General features: G+C 37.9%; 1 protein-coding gene across 3 annotated transcripts in view; it reads right to left on the reverse strand.

Annotated features, from left to right (window-relative positions):
- Window positions 1-9,329, reverse strand: part of ADAD1 (adenosine deaminase domain containing 1) — an 85,834-nt gene extending 76,505 nt beyond the window's left edge. For 2 of the 3 annotated variants that reach the window (XM_061384259.1, XM_061384260.1), the window contains exons 1-5: window positions 9,090-9,329; window positions 8,526-8,705; window positions 7,595-7,783; window positions 5,068-5,235; window positions 757-825 (exon numbers count right to left, since the gene is read on the reverse strand). In XM_061384259.1, the coding sequence (XP_061240243.1) occupies window positions 757-825; window positions 5,068-5,235; window positions 7,595-7,783; window positions 8,526-8,697 (598 nt within the window). In that variant the 5' untranslated portion in view covers window positions 8,698-8,705; window positions 9,090-9,329. Of the gene's footprint in view, window positions 1-756; window positions 826-5,067; window positions 5,236-7,594; window positions 7,784-8,525; window positions 8,706-9,089 lie in introns of those variants that run through there. The other variant, XM_061384261.1, reaches the window with a different exon arrangement.
- Between the last annotated feature and the right edge of the window lie 10,029 nt (window positions 9,330-19,358).

Raw genomic sequence — 19,358 nt, forward strand, 5'->3', positions numbered from 1 at the left:
ATCTGCAAATACTCTAAATTTTAAAGTCTGAAGTGTTACTACTATGTAGGCAATGTAGAAATTAAGGATAATTTCCTGCCTTTCAGGAGATTAACAATCTAATAGGAAAAGTATACAACAATCACCATATAGTGTTGAATAGAATAAATACTACAATAAAATAATAGCAGTTACTATTTAGTGAGCACCTACTGTGGGCCAGGCACTGATCAAGATTTTGTACATGCATAAATTAATTTAAACCTCACAATAACCCTATGAGGCAGTTATTATTGTAGCCATTTTACAGGTAGAGAAATTAAGGTGTACAGAGAGAAGTAAGTGGTTATAGGTCACACAACTAGTAACTTTAATTGCAGTTACAGTTTTCTTGAGCTTGAGTAACAACTAACATTAAAAGAAAGTGAACAGATTGAAATGACTATCCCAACCATCAAGCACCAGAAAGCCACTGGATTTCATTAATGACCAGGCCACCAAAGCACAGAATTTTCAAAAAAGCAGTTACATGATATTGATAAGTCATCTCTTCATAGGAAAAAAGCCACTTCTTCAATTGTTCCTCTCCAATTTTATTATTTGTCTAATTTTTAGCAGAGTATGGAAGGAAATACTCATCTTTGTAGAAGTGTGACAGGTTTGAATAATAAAATACTAATGCACATTTTCATACCTATGCATATTTTAATTGTATGCTGTTATAATTTTTAATTGGGTTAATCTTCTTTTAAAAATTATCATAAAGGACTTTCCTACCATAATGTACTTTTGAAACATATACTGGTTCAGGTGAAACAATAGGTTCTGCAGGGATAGGAGGAGGACCTGTAAATAAAACAAAATCATAAGGTAAAAATGAAACTTAAATGTTCAAAAGGGCAGGTATAATACTATTCTGTAATAAAACAACAATCCAAGAATGATTGTTTTTTCTATATACTTCTGCCAACTCTAGGCCATCAATTATCCATTAGCTCAGCCTTTCTAAATGTGTTTATTATACTGAAATCAATTATACAAACACCAAATTATACATTTCTGGTTCCCTATTCTTATGCTACTATATAGCTTGCTTTGTAACAGATTCAACATTCTGAAAATCGGTTAAAATTAAACCCTAGTTTAAATGCTTATGAACAATTTTACATTTACAGTAATACCAGGTAAAACATTTGTAAGATATTTGTATTTAATATTCTATCAAAAATTTAATTTAGTAAGTAAAAATTATCATTTTACCAGAGTATTTTGTAGGGGAATATTTCAAAGTTTTCTAAGTTATTTATTTAAATGAACTTGTTAAATGAGTAATTTAAAGACCTAAACATAATTCAGAAACAATTTCATTCTTTGTGCCAGTAGCACAATAAAAATAATTGACATGAAAAAAAGTTTTCTAAGTTTTTTACCCAATTCTTTGCAATAGCTTTCTATTTGGTTCCAAATTAGGGAATCCAGGAAAAACAAGAAAAAAGCAGGACACTAAATCAAAGGGACAAAAAAGATCAGTAAAGTTTAAATGAAAAAAGTCCAGGAGCAAAGGTTCAACTAAAGTAGTTAGCATCTCTCAAGAATCATTCATAAAGACAAAGGCAGTAAACAGAACTGCTACTCTGTACCTCACTTTGAGTAAAATGAAAAACTGGTTGAAAACACAGAAATTAACAAAGAAGGATTGACAATGTCATTTTGGGGTTCACATTAGTTAAGTAAATGTTGACTATAGTTAGATATATACACTCTGAACTTTAGATAAGCAGAACTCTAAAAACTCAGAGGAAGATGGATTTTTTTCCCATCTGTTCAGTGGGTGAAATGAAAACTAAAGATATTAATCTTGTTTATCAAGCACAAATGCTTTCAATAAATAAGAAAATGTGACTGTACAAGTTGGTCTACATTTTGAAACACCATAAACAAACAGGGAAAATAATCTTGAAAAAGAAGAAGAAAGTTGAAGGACTCACACTTCATGATTTCAAAACTTAATACTAAAGTGACAGTAATCAAAACTGTGGTAATGTCATATAGACCAATGAAATAGAATAGAGAGTGCAAAAATAAATTTTTTAAAAGGCCTTGGAGGGAGGAGGGAGGAGGGTTCAGGATGGGGAGCACATGTATACCTGTGATGGATTCATTTTGATATTTGGCAAAACTAATACAATTATGTAAAGTTTAAAAATAAAAAAAAAATAAATAAAAAATAAAAAAATAAAAGGGCTTCAAATAATCCTCAACAAGAGCACCACTACCATTCAATAGGGGAAATGACAGCTCAGTTCAGTTGCTCGGTTGTTTCTGACTCTGTGACCCCATGGACTGCAGCTGCCAGGCTTCCCTGTTCATCACCAACTCTCAGAGCTTGCTCAAACTCAGGTCCATCAAGTTGGTGATGCCATCCAACCATCTCATCCTCTGTCATCCCCTCCTCCTCCTGCCTTCAATCTTTCCCAGCATCAGGGTCTTTTCTAATAAGTCTAATGAGGGGAAAGAACAGTCTTTTCTAAAAATGATGCTGGAAAAACTAGATATTCACATGCAAATAAATGAAGTCAGATCCCTTAAATAACACTATTATACAAAAATTAACACAATATGGATCAAAGACTCAAACATCAGAGCTAAAACTATAAAATTCTTATAAGAAAACATGGGAATAGCTTCATGACACCGGATCTGGCAATGATTTCTTGGACATGATGTCAAAGGCACAGGAAACAAACAAAAAAAATTGACAAACTGGACTTTTTCAAAACTCAATGGACATGGGTTTGGGTAGACTCCGGGAGCTGGTGATGGACAGGGAGGCCTAGTGTGCTGTGGTTCATGGGGTCGTAAAGACTGGGACATGACTGAGTGACTGAACTGAACTGAAAGAAAGTTTAGTCATAATTAATGCATTTCTGTCATTCTTTGAGAAAACAATGTTCAATATTAAAATGCTATCATGGAGACGGGAAAATGCTACTTTAATGTTCACAAAAAAGGAAAATATAAATGTTTAGAAACTAAAAATTATAGCCAAAGGGCAAAAGATTTGCTAGCCCTAGATAAACGTTTTGAAAACTTTTAGGGAAATGCATTTTTCATGATTCAATTGTAAATATCCTTTTCTAGTAATTAAATTAGAAATTGGGAAATTCTGTAGATATGTTTTAACTTGATTTCAACAAAGTATTTTAATTCTTTGCGGGTATAAGATGGGTCTTATTTGAGTCTAGATTCCCAGTGTTTATCACAGCCCCTGGAACACGCACGCATGTGTGCATGCTCAGTCATGTCCTCTTTGCACCCCCATATGGGCTGTAGCCCACCAGGCTCCTTTGCCCATGGAATTTTCCAGGCAAGAATACTGGAGTGGGTCGCCATTTCCTCCTTCAGGGAATCCTCCTGATCCAGGGATCAAATCCACATTTCCTGCATCTTGTGTATTGGCAGGTGGCTCCTGGGAAAACTGTCTGAAACATAGCAGATCTTCAAACCACAGATTTAGTGATTTGAATGTATGCAATGGTTGGAAAGAAACAGGGAAAATATTTCTGGGCACATACCTAAGTGTGTTGATAGCTTATAAAAAATTATATAGAGAGATTTTTCCATTAATAAACTGCCAATATATGTAAGACAGCAAAATCGCATCTAGTCCTAAAAAATTAATAAATCTGAAATACAGGCAGCAGAAATATGAAAATTAACAAAATACTTCCTGAGTAGTTATTTAATCCAAACTATGACAAAATATTTTTAAAATAATGAAATATACACATCAAATTTGAGACGTGGCAAAATAGATCACTTTTAATTATTAAATAATGGTTTTACTTAAACATAAAAATTAAAATATATGAAATACAGATTGTACTTTAAGAACAAAATGACCTTAAGGGAAGTATTACAAAAGATATACTACAATTAACAAGTTATAAACAAAAAAAAAGTCCAGTCATAAAACAAAGTGATAATTTGAATTTAAAAATAGTCAACTGTCACTGTTTAAATCAAATTTAAGTGTTTGTCTTTATTGAAGTTGCCTCATTTATAGGGAAAACAAAATGTAATCTAAATGAACTCAAAACCAAAATGAATAAATTTAAAAAAATCAAAATGAATACTGAAAAAAACTGTTACTGTTTACTATGCTAACACATATATTCCTCAAATTGATTAATAACCTCTGTTAACTGATTATGTTACTCTTCACCAAGCACTGGTTAAAGGCTTTGCATGCGTTATTTATTGAATTCTAAAATGACAGATATAGGAGGTATCTATCTTTGTCTCCATTTTTGAAATGATGAAACTAAGGCTTAGAAGGCAAACAACTTATCTGTCCAGGGACAATACTCAAGACAGAGCAATCTATTTCTGGAGTTTACACTCTCAATCTACTTGCTGTGTTACCTTGCTGCTGCTGCTGCTAAGTCGCTTCAGACTGACTCTGTGCAACCCCATAGACGGCAGCCCACCAGGCTCCCCCGTCCCTGGGATTCTCCAGGCAAGAACACTGGAGTGGGTTGCCATTTCCTTCTCCAATGCATGAAAGTGAGAAGTGAAAGTGAAGTCGCTCAGTCCCGTCCGACTCTTAGTGACCCAATGGACTGGAGCCTACCAGGCTTCCCCGTCCATGGGATTTTCCAGGCAAGAATACTGGAGTGGGGTGCCACTGCCTTAGGCCCTTATTTTCTCAAGCAATCCTACCATTATCAAATTTAACACAAGCAAATGTCGCAAAAATTGCATAAAAACCTGTCCATGTTAAATGTATAGTTTAGAAGCATAACAAGAATCCAATAAATTAAAGAAAAAACTAAGTTTCAATACTCAAACCCATAACAAAGTTACTAGACAGTTCAGCAACACGTTTATATCTTTGGTGCTAAAATATATAAGAGTATTTTAACTACTATCAAATAACTCAGCAATCAGCAAAAGAAGGAAATAATTCAAATTCTGCTACCTCTATTGTGCAGTTGGCAAGTAACTTCATTATTGTAAATCTTTCAGATGACTCTTTCTGGAAAATGAAGCATTTTACAACACTACTTTATACTAAAAAATATTTACCTGATGTTTCTGAAATTCTTGGTTCAGGTTCATTCAGCTGTAGAAGCTCATCAAGAGCTAATTTTGCTGCATTGGATCTAGACTCCTTTTTGTTTTGTCCCAGTCCAGTCTTGTATTGAATACCATCCACCACAGCACAGAAAGCAAAATATGGTCCCATAACATTACCTTGAAAAGTAACTCAGAATAAGTTGTAATACTTCACAGAATGATCTTACAAAAGATGTCTGTTACATAGGAAAACATTTCAGTACAACTTCATAAAACAATCTCAGCTTGACAGTTTTTCTGTAGGGCCAATACAGGTTTTAAGTATAGCTGAGTGGACCCCTCAACTTGTTCTGAGGAAAACTTCAAGCAGCTGGTGTGGCTTCAGATTCAGCATCAACAATAGGGCCAACTTTAGAGTACATGTCACACACAGAGTGACAGTGTCTTGTATAATGCCTGGCAGTGATAGGCATTCAAATGTCTATATAATGATCAATGAAAGGGAAAATGTGGAGCATCTGGCAACACGTCTCCTTTCAAACCTCAGTACCGATGAAGTTGAATTTTTCCTGTCCTCTGAGTGCCCTGATACTCTTAAAAGCTCCAGAACAGAAGGAATTCCTTTGAAGAAATCCTATGTTTCTATCAGAGTCACAGAAACAATCCAAATCCATCACAGCTTTAGGGTGCATAGTGGGGATTTACATGGGAAAACAAAACAAACAATAATAAAAAAGATATTCTAAAGAACGAAACTGTTCAATCATCCAAAATTCCCAGAAAAAGTATCTTTACACAATTACATTTACCTAGTTTTCATATTCTCCTGATGAAAAATAAAATGGAATCCTCTAATTTTACTTTTTGGTATTCAGACTATAGCCTTCCTAATAGTGTTAGTTGCTCAGTCATATCTGACTCTTTGTGACCCCATGGTCTGCACCAAGCAAGGCTCCTCTGTCCATGAAATTCTGTAGACAAGGATACTGGAGTGGGTTGCCATGCCCTTCTCCAGGCAATCTTCCCAACCCAGGGATCAAACCGGGTCTCCTGCCTTGCAGGCAGATTCTTTACAGTCTGAGCCACCAGGGAAGTATAGGAGGCCTTTAAGAAACTTAAGTCTTTACTTTGGTTACAAATGGCTAGGTACACTGTCACTCCACATAAGCCTCTTTATTATTATTTTCTCACATACTCCAATAACTGCTAGGTTTTTAAAATGTACAACAAGATTTTATAAGCAACTCCAGACTGGATCAGGGTAAACTGCTTTCCTCCCAATATCTATGATCTCAGTTTCCCAAATTTCTTCCTTCATGATCACCTGAGTTCCAATCCAAATTGAGTAAACCTGGGACTCATATTTTTAACAAGTGGCCCAGATGATTCTTATGTTTGAGATACTATGCATCAAATTTGTTAATAAGTATCCTGTATCAGAGAGATGAGACTTTAAGCTTCATCTTGTTTCTGCCCCAGGTTCTTAAACTTTACCGTCATCTAAATCCACACTACCTAGCTGGTTTAAAAATACTGATACTGTGTTTTTTCTATCAAATCTACAGAATTAGGTAATTCGACACTACTATGCACATGAAATGAACACTATGAACAATCACTTGGGTTGTGTTTTTGAGTTTTGCTTAGTTCAATTAAGAGTTGACCAACAGAATGGTAGAAAGCTAACTAATTACAGAAAAATTCAGTCTATAGTATTGAACACATCCAGTTATCCAACCTACAGTGACAGGACTAGGAAAACTCTACCTTTTTTTTTGTCAGCTGTTAATGTACTGCTGTTTCACCCAAATTAATGACTAGAAATTTGGCTTCACTATGACAATCTACTACATATAGTAGCTCTAAGATCCCTATTGTTAACAGTATCAGTAACAGAAAATTAAAGAAAGGAAACTACTTGATAATGTGTGTGTGTGTACACACACATATGTACACATATGAAGATTTTTAAAGATTGTGCTCCTTTGCTTCACATGCTTTTAGCCTATCAATGCCTCTTAAGAGCAGGGGGCAGTTTAAGAGAGAATAGAGAAATTAAGTCACGGGCAAGTCTTCACAGAGAGAATGAGTCACCTAAGTGCTATTTTCCCTTCTAACTTTTATATTTCAGAAGCCAAATTTGACTGTAATTCTTGTCAGGCATCATCATCACAGAATACTCATAAAAATAATCAGTCCAAATATTTAACATCCCTACAAAAGCATGTTTATGCTATAAGGAGTACCTAGTTACACCTGAAAATAATCTACACGGCTGATGAGATTTCCGTTTAGCCATACACAAAAAATTAAAATTCAGTGATTGTAAAATTTTTGTATGAGTAAATTTAGAGTTTCAAAATGCTAAAATATGAATATAAACATTTATAAAGTATCCTTGTCAAAACATACTAGTAATTATCCAACTCCGCCCTTAGGTGAATAAAGAAAATTAATTTAGTGCCACATATATACTCTCCTTTTAATAGGAAAATATTTTCTATATTGTAACAACCAGATACAACTTTTTACTTGCCTGTTGTCACTGTTTCCTTCAGGTCAAGCTGAACCCGCTGCATTTGTGCAAACTGGTGCAAGGCTGATACAGGATTTATCTCTCCACGTTTGTATTTCATTATAAATTCTTTAGGTATTTTTTTCGGTGGAAGGACAGGATTTGAAATAGATGAAAGACCTTTGGAAAGCAATGGTTCTGGAAAATTACCTAAAAATAAATGTTTATGCTTGTCAATTTGGTTAAATTAAATAGAGTAATAAGACAAGCAAAAGCACTAAACCCTTCCCTAAAATGGAAGACAATTCTACACACACAGTCACATGTGTTTTTCATCAAAAATGTTTCTACTACTAAAGAAGTTTAACCTGTTATGTATATACCTTCTTAAGTACTAAGGCTATTGTGCAAAGTGCTGTTATTGTCAAAGTATAAAGTGATATCAAAGAATCATAGGATTTCAGTGATGTCAAGGTCTTCAAAGGCTAAGTCATTTTTACACATGAGGTCACTGAGGCCTAGAATGTAGTTAGATTTGGTACCAGAACCTAGAGTCTGCTTTCGATTCACTATTTTTACCTTTTAAGTTGAATTCAACTGAATTTTTACTGTGTGTGTCCTGGCTTTACACTTAACACTACAGTGATATGTGGAATATAACCCCTTATAAATCCAGTTCTTTCCTGAAAGGCATAAACACAGACTCACTTCAAAAAGGCAAGACACATTGGAAGTGGTCTTGTGCTCAAGTGGTAAAGAACAATTAAGTGAACAGCCAGGGGAAGCATTTCTACTGGGCTGGGAGTAAAATCCAAGTTTCAGTTGGGACATGGCCACAGGTAAATGGATATATATTCTGGAAACAGTGAAACCAGAAGCTCATCAAAACTGACTGGACATCCCAGAATCTTATAGAACTTAGGCATTATTACAAATGTAAAAGAGTTTGTACCCGTCACTTGAGTAACCTTGGATGCCATGTTTGACAGGCTGTAACTTTCCGAGGAATATCCTGTGGGTGTAGTTACCGTCTGGGCTGATGGCTGAACTGGCAAGTTCTTTTTCAGCATCTGGGCAAAGCTAGGGACCCGAGAACTCTGAAACCAGTCATTGTTTCCAGACATTTTCTCACCTACAAATTGTTAAGAAAATTAGCAGAAAATTTAAAAAGTACTATGTAAACTAAAAATACTTACTCTGAAATAAAAACAACCACATTCCAATACATTCCCATACATGGCCTGTATACACACACACACACACACACTCCCATGACAAGCGCTCCCATGATGTCATGACTGCTTTGTGACCAGTTTTATGGTGACAGAACTGTCTCCCAAACCCCTCCCCAAAGCACTTCTACAAGGAGGAAAGGAGGGACGACGTGGTTTTTGGTGAAAAGCCTTTCTCAGGGGTCAGGGGAAAAAAAAAAAAGGAAAAGAAAACAAAAATTTGAGACCCCTCCAGTGGCCACCCGGTTGGCGGCCTCCTGAGCCCCAGCCTAACTCCCACCCACCAGTATTGTCCTTCTTGCCCGGCTGGCCGGACTCCGCTGGCGGGCTACTCTGACCGAGCCGCAGGCCAGGTCGCAGGCCGGGGGCTCGCCGGCCGGCCGCCGACGACGCCGTTGCTTCTTTCTCCCGGCCTCAACCTCTCACTTCAGACGGCTTGGCCCGAGAGCCACGCGGCCAGAAGGGCGTCTTTCAAAAGCCTCCTCGTGGAGTCACCACAGGACCGGGCGGACGCCCCACGCAGGTCTCATCCAATCACCAACCGTCCTTTCGGCCCGCGCTTCCGCCCCCGCGCCTGAGCCAGCGCGTGCCTGCCGAGCTCCAAGGCTTGCGATGCCAAGTGACGCAATGATGTTGGGCGTCGCGCATTGCGCATGTTCAAGGCCTCGAGGTACTACAGGTTTTCCGTATGTAGGTAGCTGGGCCCATTGGCCTCCTTGTCTGCTGGGAAAGGCAGATAAGATCACACAGTTCAGCCCCTTCACTCTCCTGCCTGATGCCCTCCACGCACACCTGCCTGGTACTCCTTCCATCCCGACATAGCACTGGAATAGTGCCTCCTTATCTATTATAGGGATCTTCCCTGGTGGCTCAGCCGTAAAGAACCCACCTGCAATGCTGGAGACGCAGGTTTGATCCCTGGGTTGGGAAGATGCCCTGGAGAAGGAAATGGCGGCGCACACCAGTATTCTTGCAGAGAAAATCCCGAGGAGAGAGGAGCCTGGTGGGCTACAGTCGATAGGGCTGCAAAGAATCGGACATGACTGAGCACTCCTATCTATTATAGGATCCCTGAAGGCAGTTCTAGGGTACCTATGTGTGGGTAGTTTCAGGAGACCCTATGCTTTGTCCACAGTTATACTCTCAGAAGGTACCTGTGGACAAGGTTTGGCCTTATCGTGTGTGTGTTGTTTACAGAAAAAAGCCTCCCTGGACTCTTGGGGAAGCCTCACGTGGAGCCAAATAAGCAACAGTTTCGAAAACTGGTTGGGGCTTGAGAAGCTAATGACTGATACATGCATGACACACACAAAGTGAGTGTCCCCAGTTCTTTGCTCTTGGGAAAGATGAAGAAGGTGCTAATGGAGGTGTTGCTGATAGATCATTGAAAATATTTTAAATAGTATTTTACAAGTATTTCAACAGATCTTGGCAAGTAACCCACAAGGACTTCAAGGGATTGAGGGAGATTGCTATAACAAAATTTAAATGCTCCTCTACTTTTTTATCTGGGAAAGGTTTCTCAAGGGTTAAATCACTTAAAAAGAAAAATAACAGAATTGATGGTATTCTGTATCATTATAGCAAGAAGTAATTTCCATCCACAAATACATGGGCTAATTGGGAGAAAAAATAGCCTCATATCTCTCATTAAGTAATTCATTTTCAATAGAAGCAGCATATTTTTCTTTAGAGATTATCAGATGTGTTGACTCTGATGCTTTGATCAAGTGCTCATTAATAATTTTAATGATAACTCAGTTTAGATTTTTTTCTTAACATTGACAAACTTTTGCCTACAGGAGTTAAAAAATTAAAATGTTGCCAAGAAGTGTGGTCAGGATGGTGATCAAAGCTTAAAAGTACAAAAATAGATTTTAATTAGGACCAAATTTGATTAGGGACATGGAATGGAAATAGAAGCTGAAAAAGTAAAAGGAATGTTGAAAAATTACTCTTAAAGATACAGCATATATAAATGTTTTATTTTGAAATAATTTTAGATTTACAGAATTGTAAAGATAGAGTGCCTCTATATTCTTGCATCCATTTCCCCTAGTGTTATCATCTTACATAGTGTAGTATATTTATCAAAACTTAAGAAGTTAACATTGGTACAGTACTACTATTAACTGTACTGTATACTTTATTTGGATTTCACCAGGATTTTAACTAAAGTCCAGATTCAATCCAGGATACCATGCCATCACATCTCCTTAGTCTTCTGCGGTCTGAAATAGTTTTTCAGTCTTCACTTGTTTTTCATGATTTGATGCTTTGATCCTTTTTCATGATTTTGATATTTTGTGGAATGGGCCTTAGTTTACATTTGCTGATGTTTTCTCTTGGTTAGACTAGAATTAAGGATATTTGGTAAGATGGAGGTGAAGTGCACATCTTGTGGCATATCAAACAGTACATGATATCAGCAACTATTAGTGGTGATGTTATCTTGATGACTTGGCTAAGGTTGTGTCTGTCTGGTGTCTCCACTATGAAGTTACTATTTTCCCTTTTCTATACTCTGTTAGAAGGCAGCAAAGACAGGAGGGGAGAGAAATAGAGATCCACCTTCTGGAGAGAGGAGTACCACAGAGTTTGTGGTGTGCTCTGCTAAGTTGCTTTAGTCATTTCTGACTCTTTGCGACCCCATGGACCATATCCAGCCAGGTTCCTCTATCCATGGGATTCTCCAGGCAAGAATACTGGAACGGGCTGCCATGACCTTCTCCAGGAGATCTTCCTGACCCAGGGATCGAACTTGCATCTCTTATATTTCCTACATTGACAGGCAGGTTCTTTACTACTAGTGCCACCTGGGAAGCCCCAGAGTTTGTGGACATATGTTAAAACCAACATATTAATAAATAATTTGAGGAAGATAATTTGAGGATATGAAAATATCCTGTTTTGCCCTAGAGTGTGATTCACTAATTTTTACTTTGCCTGAGGCAGTTTTTACTGTGGTATTCTTTTTTAAAATGTTTTGAGAGTTAAATTTCTTCTTTTTTATTAAAATATAATTAACACATTGGAGAAGGAAATGGCAACCCACACCAGTATTCTTGCCTGAAGAATCCCATGGACAGAGAAGCCTGGAGGGCTACAGTCCATGGAGTCATAAAAAGTCAGACACGACTGAGTGACTAACACACACAGTTAACACATAACATTAGTTTCATGTGTAAAACATATGTTTTGGTATATGTACATACTGCAGAATGGTCACCACAAGTCTAGTTAACATCACCACATACAGTTATAAATATTTTTTCTTGTGATAAGAACTTTTAAGATCTACTGGGCTTCCTGGTGGCTCAGACGGTAAAGAATCTGCCTGCCATGCAGGAGACCTGGGTTTGATCCCTGAGTTAGGAAGCTCCCCTGGAGAAGGGCATGACAACCCACTCTAGTGTTCTTGCCTAGAGAATTCCATGAACAGAGAAGTCTGGCGAACTACAGTCTATGGGGTTTCAAAGAGTCAGACATGACTGAGTGACTAACACACACACATCGTAGCAAATACTGTGTGTGACATGCCCAGAACTTATTTATTTTATAACGAGAAGTTTGTACCTTTTGACATGCCCACCCCTTGCCTCTGGCAACCACCAGTTTGTTCTTTGTATTTATGACCTCATTTTTTAAAAATTCCATATGTAGGTGAGATTATACAGTGTTTGTATTTCTCTGTCTTATTTCACTTAGCATAAAACCCTCAAGGTCAATCCATGTTGTCACAAATGATAGCATTTTCTTCTTTCTATGGGTGAATAATATTCACTTGTATGTATATATATCACACCTTTATTCAATCTTCCATTAAGGGACATTTAGGTTGTTCCATGCCTTGGCTATGGTAAATAATGCTGCAGTAAACATGAGGGTGCAGATATCTTTTCCAGTTATTGGTTTTATTTCCTTGAGATAAATAACCAGTGGTGGAAATGCTGGATCATATCATAGTTCTATATTTAATTTTTTGTGAACTTCCATACTGTTATCCATCGCCACTGAATGGATTTATATTCCCACCAACGGTGTATGAGAGTTCCCTTTTTCTTCACATCCTCACTGACACTTGTTATTGTCTTTTAGATAATAACTGTCCTATCAGATGTTAATTAGTATCTTACTGTGTTTTGATTTGCATTGATTTCCTTGATAATTAGTGATGTTGAGCACCTTTTCATGTACCTTTTGGCCATATGTATACCTTCTTTGGAAAAAAATATGTATTCAGATCTCTCCGTTTTTAAAATCAGATTAGGTTTTTGTTATTGACTTTTATGAGCTTTTTATATATTTTGGATATTAACCCTTATCAGATATACGATTTAAAATTTTTTCTTCATTCCAGAGGTTGCTTTTTCATTTTGTTAATGGCTTCCTTTCCTATGTAGAAACTTTTTAATATGACTTGTTTATTGTAGTCTGACTTGTTTATTTTCACCTTTTACATATGTTTCTATTAGGAGTTTTATGCTTTCGTCTTATGTTCAAGTCTTTAATCCATTTTGAGTTTATTTTTGTGTATGGTGTGAGATAGTCATGTTGTTTCATTTTTTTGGATGGGCCATCCAGTTTTATTGGAAAGACTAATCACACAATTGCACTCATCTCACACGCTAGTAAAGTAATGCTTAAAATTCTCCAGGCCAGGCTTTAGCAATACGTGAACCATGGACTTCCACATGTTCAAGCTGGTTTTAGAAAAGGCAGAGGAACCAGAGATCAAATTGCCAACATCCACTGGATCATGGAAAAAGCAAGAGAGTTCCAGAAAAACATCTATTTCTACTTTGTTGACTATGCGAAAGCCTTTGACTGTGTGGATCACAATAAACTGTGGAAAATTCTGAAAGAGATAGGAATACCAGACCACCTGACCTGCCTCTTGAGAAACCTATATGCAGGTCAGGAAGCAACAGTTAGAACTGGACATGGAACAACAGACTGGTTCCAAACAGGAAAAGGAGTACATCAAGGCTATATATTGTCACCCTGCTTATTTAACTTCTATGCAGAGTACATCATGAGAAATGCTGGGCTGGAAGAAGTACAAGCTGGAATCAAGATTGCCGGGAGAAATATCAATAACCTCAGATATGCAGATGACACCACCCTTATGGCAGAAAGTGAAGAGGAACTAAAAAGCCTCTTGATGTAAGTGAAAGAGAAGAGTGAAAAAGTTGGCTTCAGATCAGATCAGATCAGTCGCTCAGTCGTGTCCGACTCTTTGCGACCCCATGAATTGCAGCATGCCAGGCCTCCCTGTCTATCACCAACTCCCGGAGTTCACTGAGACTCATGTCCAATGAGTCGGTGATGCCATCCAGCCATCTCATCCTCTGTTGTCCCCTTCTCCTCTTGCCCCCAATCCCTCCCAGCATCAGAGTCTTTTCCAATCAGTCAACTCTTCGCATGAGGTGGCCAAAGTACTGGAGTTTCAGCTTTAGCATCATTCCTTCCAAAGAAATCCCAGGGCTGATCTCCTTCAGAATGGACGGAATGGTTGGATCTCCTTGCAGTCCAAGGGCCTCTCAAGAGTCTTCTCCAACACCACAGTTCAAAAGCATCAATTCTTCAGCACTCAGCCTTCTTCACAGTCCAACTCTCACATCCATACATGACCACAGGAAAAACCATAGCCTTGACTAGATGAACCTTTGTTGGCAAAGTAATGTCTCTGCTTTTGAATATGCTATCTAGGTTGGTCATAACTTTCCTTCCAAGGAGTAAGCGTCTTTTAATTTCATGGCTGCAGTCACCATCTGTAGTGATTTTGGAGCCCAGAAAAATAAAGTCTGCCACTGTTTCCACTGTTTCCCCATCTATTTCCCATGAAGTGATGGGACCGGATGCCATGATCTTCGTTTTCTGAATGTTGAGCTTCAAGCCAACCTTCTCACTCTCCACTTTCATCCTTGTCAAGAGGCTTTTGAGTTCCTCTTCACTTTCTGCCATAAGGGTGGTGTCATCTGCATATCTGAGATTATTGATATTTCTCTGGGCAGTCTTGATTCCAGCTTGTGTTTCTTCCAGTCCAGTGTTTCTCATGATGTACTCTGCATAGAAGTTAAATAAACAGGGTGACAATATACAGCCTAAAGCTCAACGTTCAGAAAACGAAGATCATGGCATCCGGTCCCATCATTTCATGGGAAATAGATGGGGAAACAGTGGAAACAGTATCAGACTTTATTTTTCTGGGCTCCAAAATCACTGCAGATGGTGACTGCAGCCGTGAAATTAAAATACACTTACTCCTTGAAAGGAAAGTTATGACCAACCTAGATAGCATATTGAAAAGCAGAGACATTACTTTGCCAACAAAGGTTCATCTAGTCAAGGCTATGGTTTTTCCAGTGGTCATGTATGGATGTGAGAGTTGGACTGTGAAGAAAGCTGAGTGCCGAAGAATTGATGCTTTTGAACTGTGGTGTTGGAGAAGACTTTTGAGAGTCCTTGGACTGCAAGGATGTCCAGCCAGTCCATCCTAAAGATCAGTCCTGGGTGTTCATTGGAAGGACTGATGCTAAAGCTGAAACTCCAGTACTTTGGCCACCTCATGCAAAGAGTTGACTCATTGGAAAAGACCCTGATGCTGGGAGGGATTGGGGGCAGAAGGAGAAGGGGATGACAGAGGATGAGATGGCTGGATGGTATCACTGACTCAATGGAGGTGAGTCTGAGTGAAGTCTGGAAGTTGGTGATGGACAGGAAGGCCTGGCGTGCTGTGATTCATGGGGTCACAAAGAGTTGCATAGGACTGAGCAACTGAACTGAACTGAGTCATTGTATAATCTTGGCTCATTTGTCATAAATTAATTGACCACAAATTCATGGGTTTATTTCTGTGCTCTCTGGTCTACTCCGTTGATCCATGCATCTGTTTTGTGCCAGTGCCATACTGTTTTGACTACCATAGTTTATAGTATAAAGTTAGGAAGTGTGATGCCTCTGGCTTTGTTCTTTCTCAGGATTGCCTTGGCTATTTAGGTGGTTTTGTTGTTGCACACAAATTTTAGTATTGCTTGCCTTCTTTTAAAAATGTCATTGGAAATTTGAGAGGGATTGCATTGAATCTTGTCGATTGCTTGAGTAATATGGACATATTACCAACATTAATTTTTTCAATCCATGAGACTGGACTATTTCCACACAAATATTTATTTGTGTCATCTTCAGTTTCTTTTATTAGTGTCTACAGTTTTTAGTGTATATATTTTTCAACTTCTTAGATCGTTTCTTCCTAGGTAATTTATTCTTTTTTGATCCAATTTTAAATGGGATTGTTTCTTAATTTCTCTTCCTGATAATTCTTTATTAGTGTATATGAATGCACCAGATTTTTGTATACTGATTTTATATCCAGCAACTTGTACGTTTTGTGAATGCAAGCCCTATTGGCTTTCATTACTAGATGTTTTGGGAGTTCGTATCTCAGGTGCAGGTCTTGAAATTGCCAGATGGGGCATTCAGACCCTTTGCTCCTCAGGGGGAAGCTCGGAATCATGAGTTTCCTATGGATTGTGGGTCACCACACTAAGGGTGGAGTTTTCAGCAAGATTGTGTCTCATCTGCTCCTACCTGTGTTGATTCGGGGTTTTTTAGATTGCCCATTGCGTAGGAGTCTCTTAGCTATAGTTTTGTGGTTTCTTTCAGAGGAAATTTTTCTATATGTAGCTGTACATTCGGTGTGTCTGTGGGAGGAGGTAAGCTCAGGCTCTTCCTACTTCACTATCTTGAACCAGAATTTCTACTGTGGGGTTCTAATGGTAATTTTCTGTTTCTCTCATTCCTTTCATATTTGTTATTTGAAATTCATTTTAAGAAAAAATTCTTCCCCTTACATGCTAGTGTGGGGCCACTGATATTTATTATTTGAGTATACTCCAATACTGTTATTTTGTTGCTCACATTATTCCAGCACTGGGATCTCTTTCATTGTAGTCTCCTGTACCCTTTTGACATCTTCCTATTTTTAAAAAGTATTTATTTATTTTCTGGAACTATAATATGCTTCTATTTTCCATCCCTTAGACTTAAAATTGGCCATTTTTCCAGGAACCCCTGGTTATTTTTATTGGATAATGATAGTGATAAACTAACATCTTAGAGCTAGTTGTACTTGTTGCTTTATGTTTCATTGTTTCCAAAGTGTCATTGCTTCTATGCTTGCACAGAGAACAGTATGTTAAGTTTAGCATATGAATACTGTAGAGATGCAGTATGATGTTTTGGGCCCCATTTTTTTAAGTGATTAAAATTTTGACACAGCTGAAGATTGATAAATTTTAGGTGAGATTTACCTGATTGAGGCTCTGGGACAGATAATTCACATAATTTGCATTATTTTCAGTGAATTACACAGTAAAAAGTTTAATTTAGTGTTTAAGGCATTTCAGTATAATTTACATGATCTTTTATTTCAAAACTATATGAGTATTGCTATATGATTTTCATAAACTGCCTTAGATTTAATATTATGGAAATATTACTATTTATATTAAAAAACAAATGATTCAGTGCCACTGTGTAAGTGAAAATACACCATGTTTTAAATCCTTGCTTTCACATTTCTGACATACTGATATAAAGTTAACTAAACATCAAATGGCCAGAATATACTGTGTGATTTAAAGGACATTTTGGGAACTGTTAAACTATAGTACTTTGATCCTTCATACTTGACATGATTGTCTTTTTATTTGACAAGGAAAACCATGGGAATTGGGTGGGATAGTGAATTCCCCATCTCATACTCGACACCATCGTTAACCAAGTTGTACAAGCTGAAAACCCAGGAGCAAGGCCATAGCGTAAGGTTGTGAATGAGGACACCAAGCCAAGGGGGCAAGTGGGGCTCAAGTCCACCTTCACTTTGCTAACCAAGCTGTATGGCCTTGGTTTGGGTCTTCTTTGGCCTAAAGAACAAATGTTATTTCTAACTTATCTAATTAACATAATTTTCTTGGCTATCTCCAGGAACTATCACTGACTCCTTTCCTTGAGACTCCCTCTGAGTCTCGATTTATTTGCAAAATAAGCAGGTTATCATCTACTTCACACAGTTGTTGGGAGGAATCCATTAATTCGTAGATAGAAACAGTTTAGCACTATACCTGTTACCCAGTAAATGCTTGGTATTATTTTGTCTCATATATGAATAAGCACTGAAATTTTAAAGGTTAACTTTTAAATGTTTGTCACAATTTAACATATAAACTTCTAAGACAGAAGTTAAATAGGTGGTAGAACCCTCATTTTAAATGGTCATATGGTGGTTGGATATTTCTTGTACCACCCATTCCATGTCAGTTGCCTTCAGTTAGTGTTTCAGATGATTGGGGCTCCTTATTCAGTGGAATAATCTGTCAGGAACTATGGAGGATTTCTGGTTTTACTGTACAGTACTTGAAAACTTTAAAGTTAGCCTGCCTCAACTTCATGGATGTTGGCAGAACACATGAGATTCATGAGTCAGTGATAAAGGACTTTTTTATTCACAGTGTGGGTATCAGCATGTCTGAATGTTTCTCCTTGTCCCCAAGTCCCATGGAAGCAGCATGTATAGGTCCAGATGAATGCTGCACACACAGTGAGGTGGTGTTACAAGAGAAGAACTTAAAAGTTAAAATAGAATTATGAATAGTTAATTCATATTGAAAGTGAAAGTCTCTCAGTCATGTCCAACTCTTTGAGACCCCATGACTATATAATCCATGGACTTCTCCAGGCCAGAATACTGGAGTTGGTAGCCTTTCCCTTCTCCAGGAGATCTTCCCAACCCAGGGATTGAACCCAGGTCTCCTGCATTGCAAATGGATTCTTTACCAGCTGAGCCACAAGGGAAGCCCAAGAATGCTGGAGTGGGTAGCCTATCCCTTCTCCAGAGGATCTTCCCAACCCAGGAATTGAACCGGAGTCTCCTTCATTGCAGGCGGATTCTTTACCAACTGAGAAAAAGTCTTAATTTTTTATGACAAAGGAGACCTTGAATCTTCCAGGGCTGTAGGTAAATCTGCCCTTTGCTCTGGGGCTGAGTAGCATCTCTATTTTCCAGAGTTGTTTGCTGTACAAATATCATTGAAAATACAGTTCTGAACAGAGAACGTAAGAGTCTTGCTTGCAAAATGTGGAAATGTGGGCGACACACTGAGAATATCTTCCAAGATAATCTTTCTTTCTGAGAGATGTGAGTGCTAACAGAGATGCCTGTGGTTGCTATACTCTGCCACTCATTTAGAGGCACTAATAGGGTTTGCCTTGGAGTGATCTATGTTGCCCCCATTTGTAGCAGCAACCCTATTTCCCCACAATTATTAATAAAACAATCAGTTCTGTACCCAGTACCTTTTCTAGTTCAACCAATTGGCATCTTAAAACCCAAATAACTAGGTGGCATCCTCAGATGCTAATTTAATGAGACTGCTGTGTGTTCATCATGGAAACATTCCTCCCTTGGATACTGAGAGCTGTTTTCAGTGGAATTGGATGAAGGTATACATTTTGAAGGTGCTTGTTCGGTATAATAGTGAAAGGAGATA

The sequence above is a fragment of the Bos javanicus genome, chromosome 17, assembly GCF_032452875.1.
Source record: "Bos javanicus breed banteng chromosome 17, ARS-OSU_banteng_1.0, whole genome shotgun sequence".
NCBI lineage: Eukaryota > Metazoa > Chordata > Mammalia > Artiodactyla > Bovidae > Bos > Bos javanicus.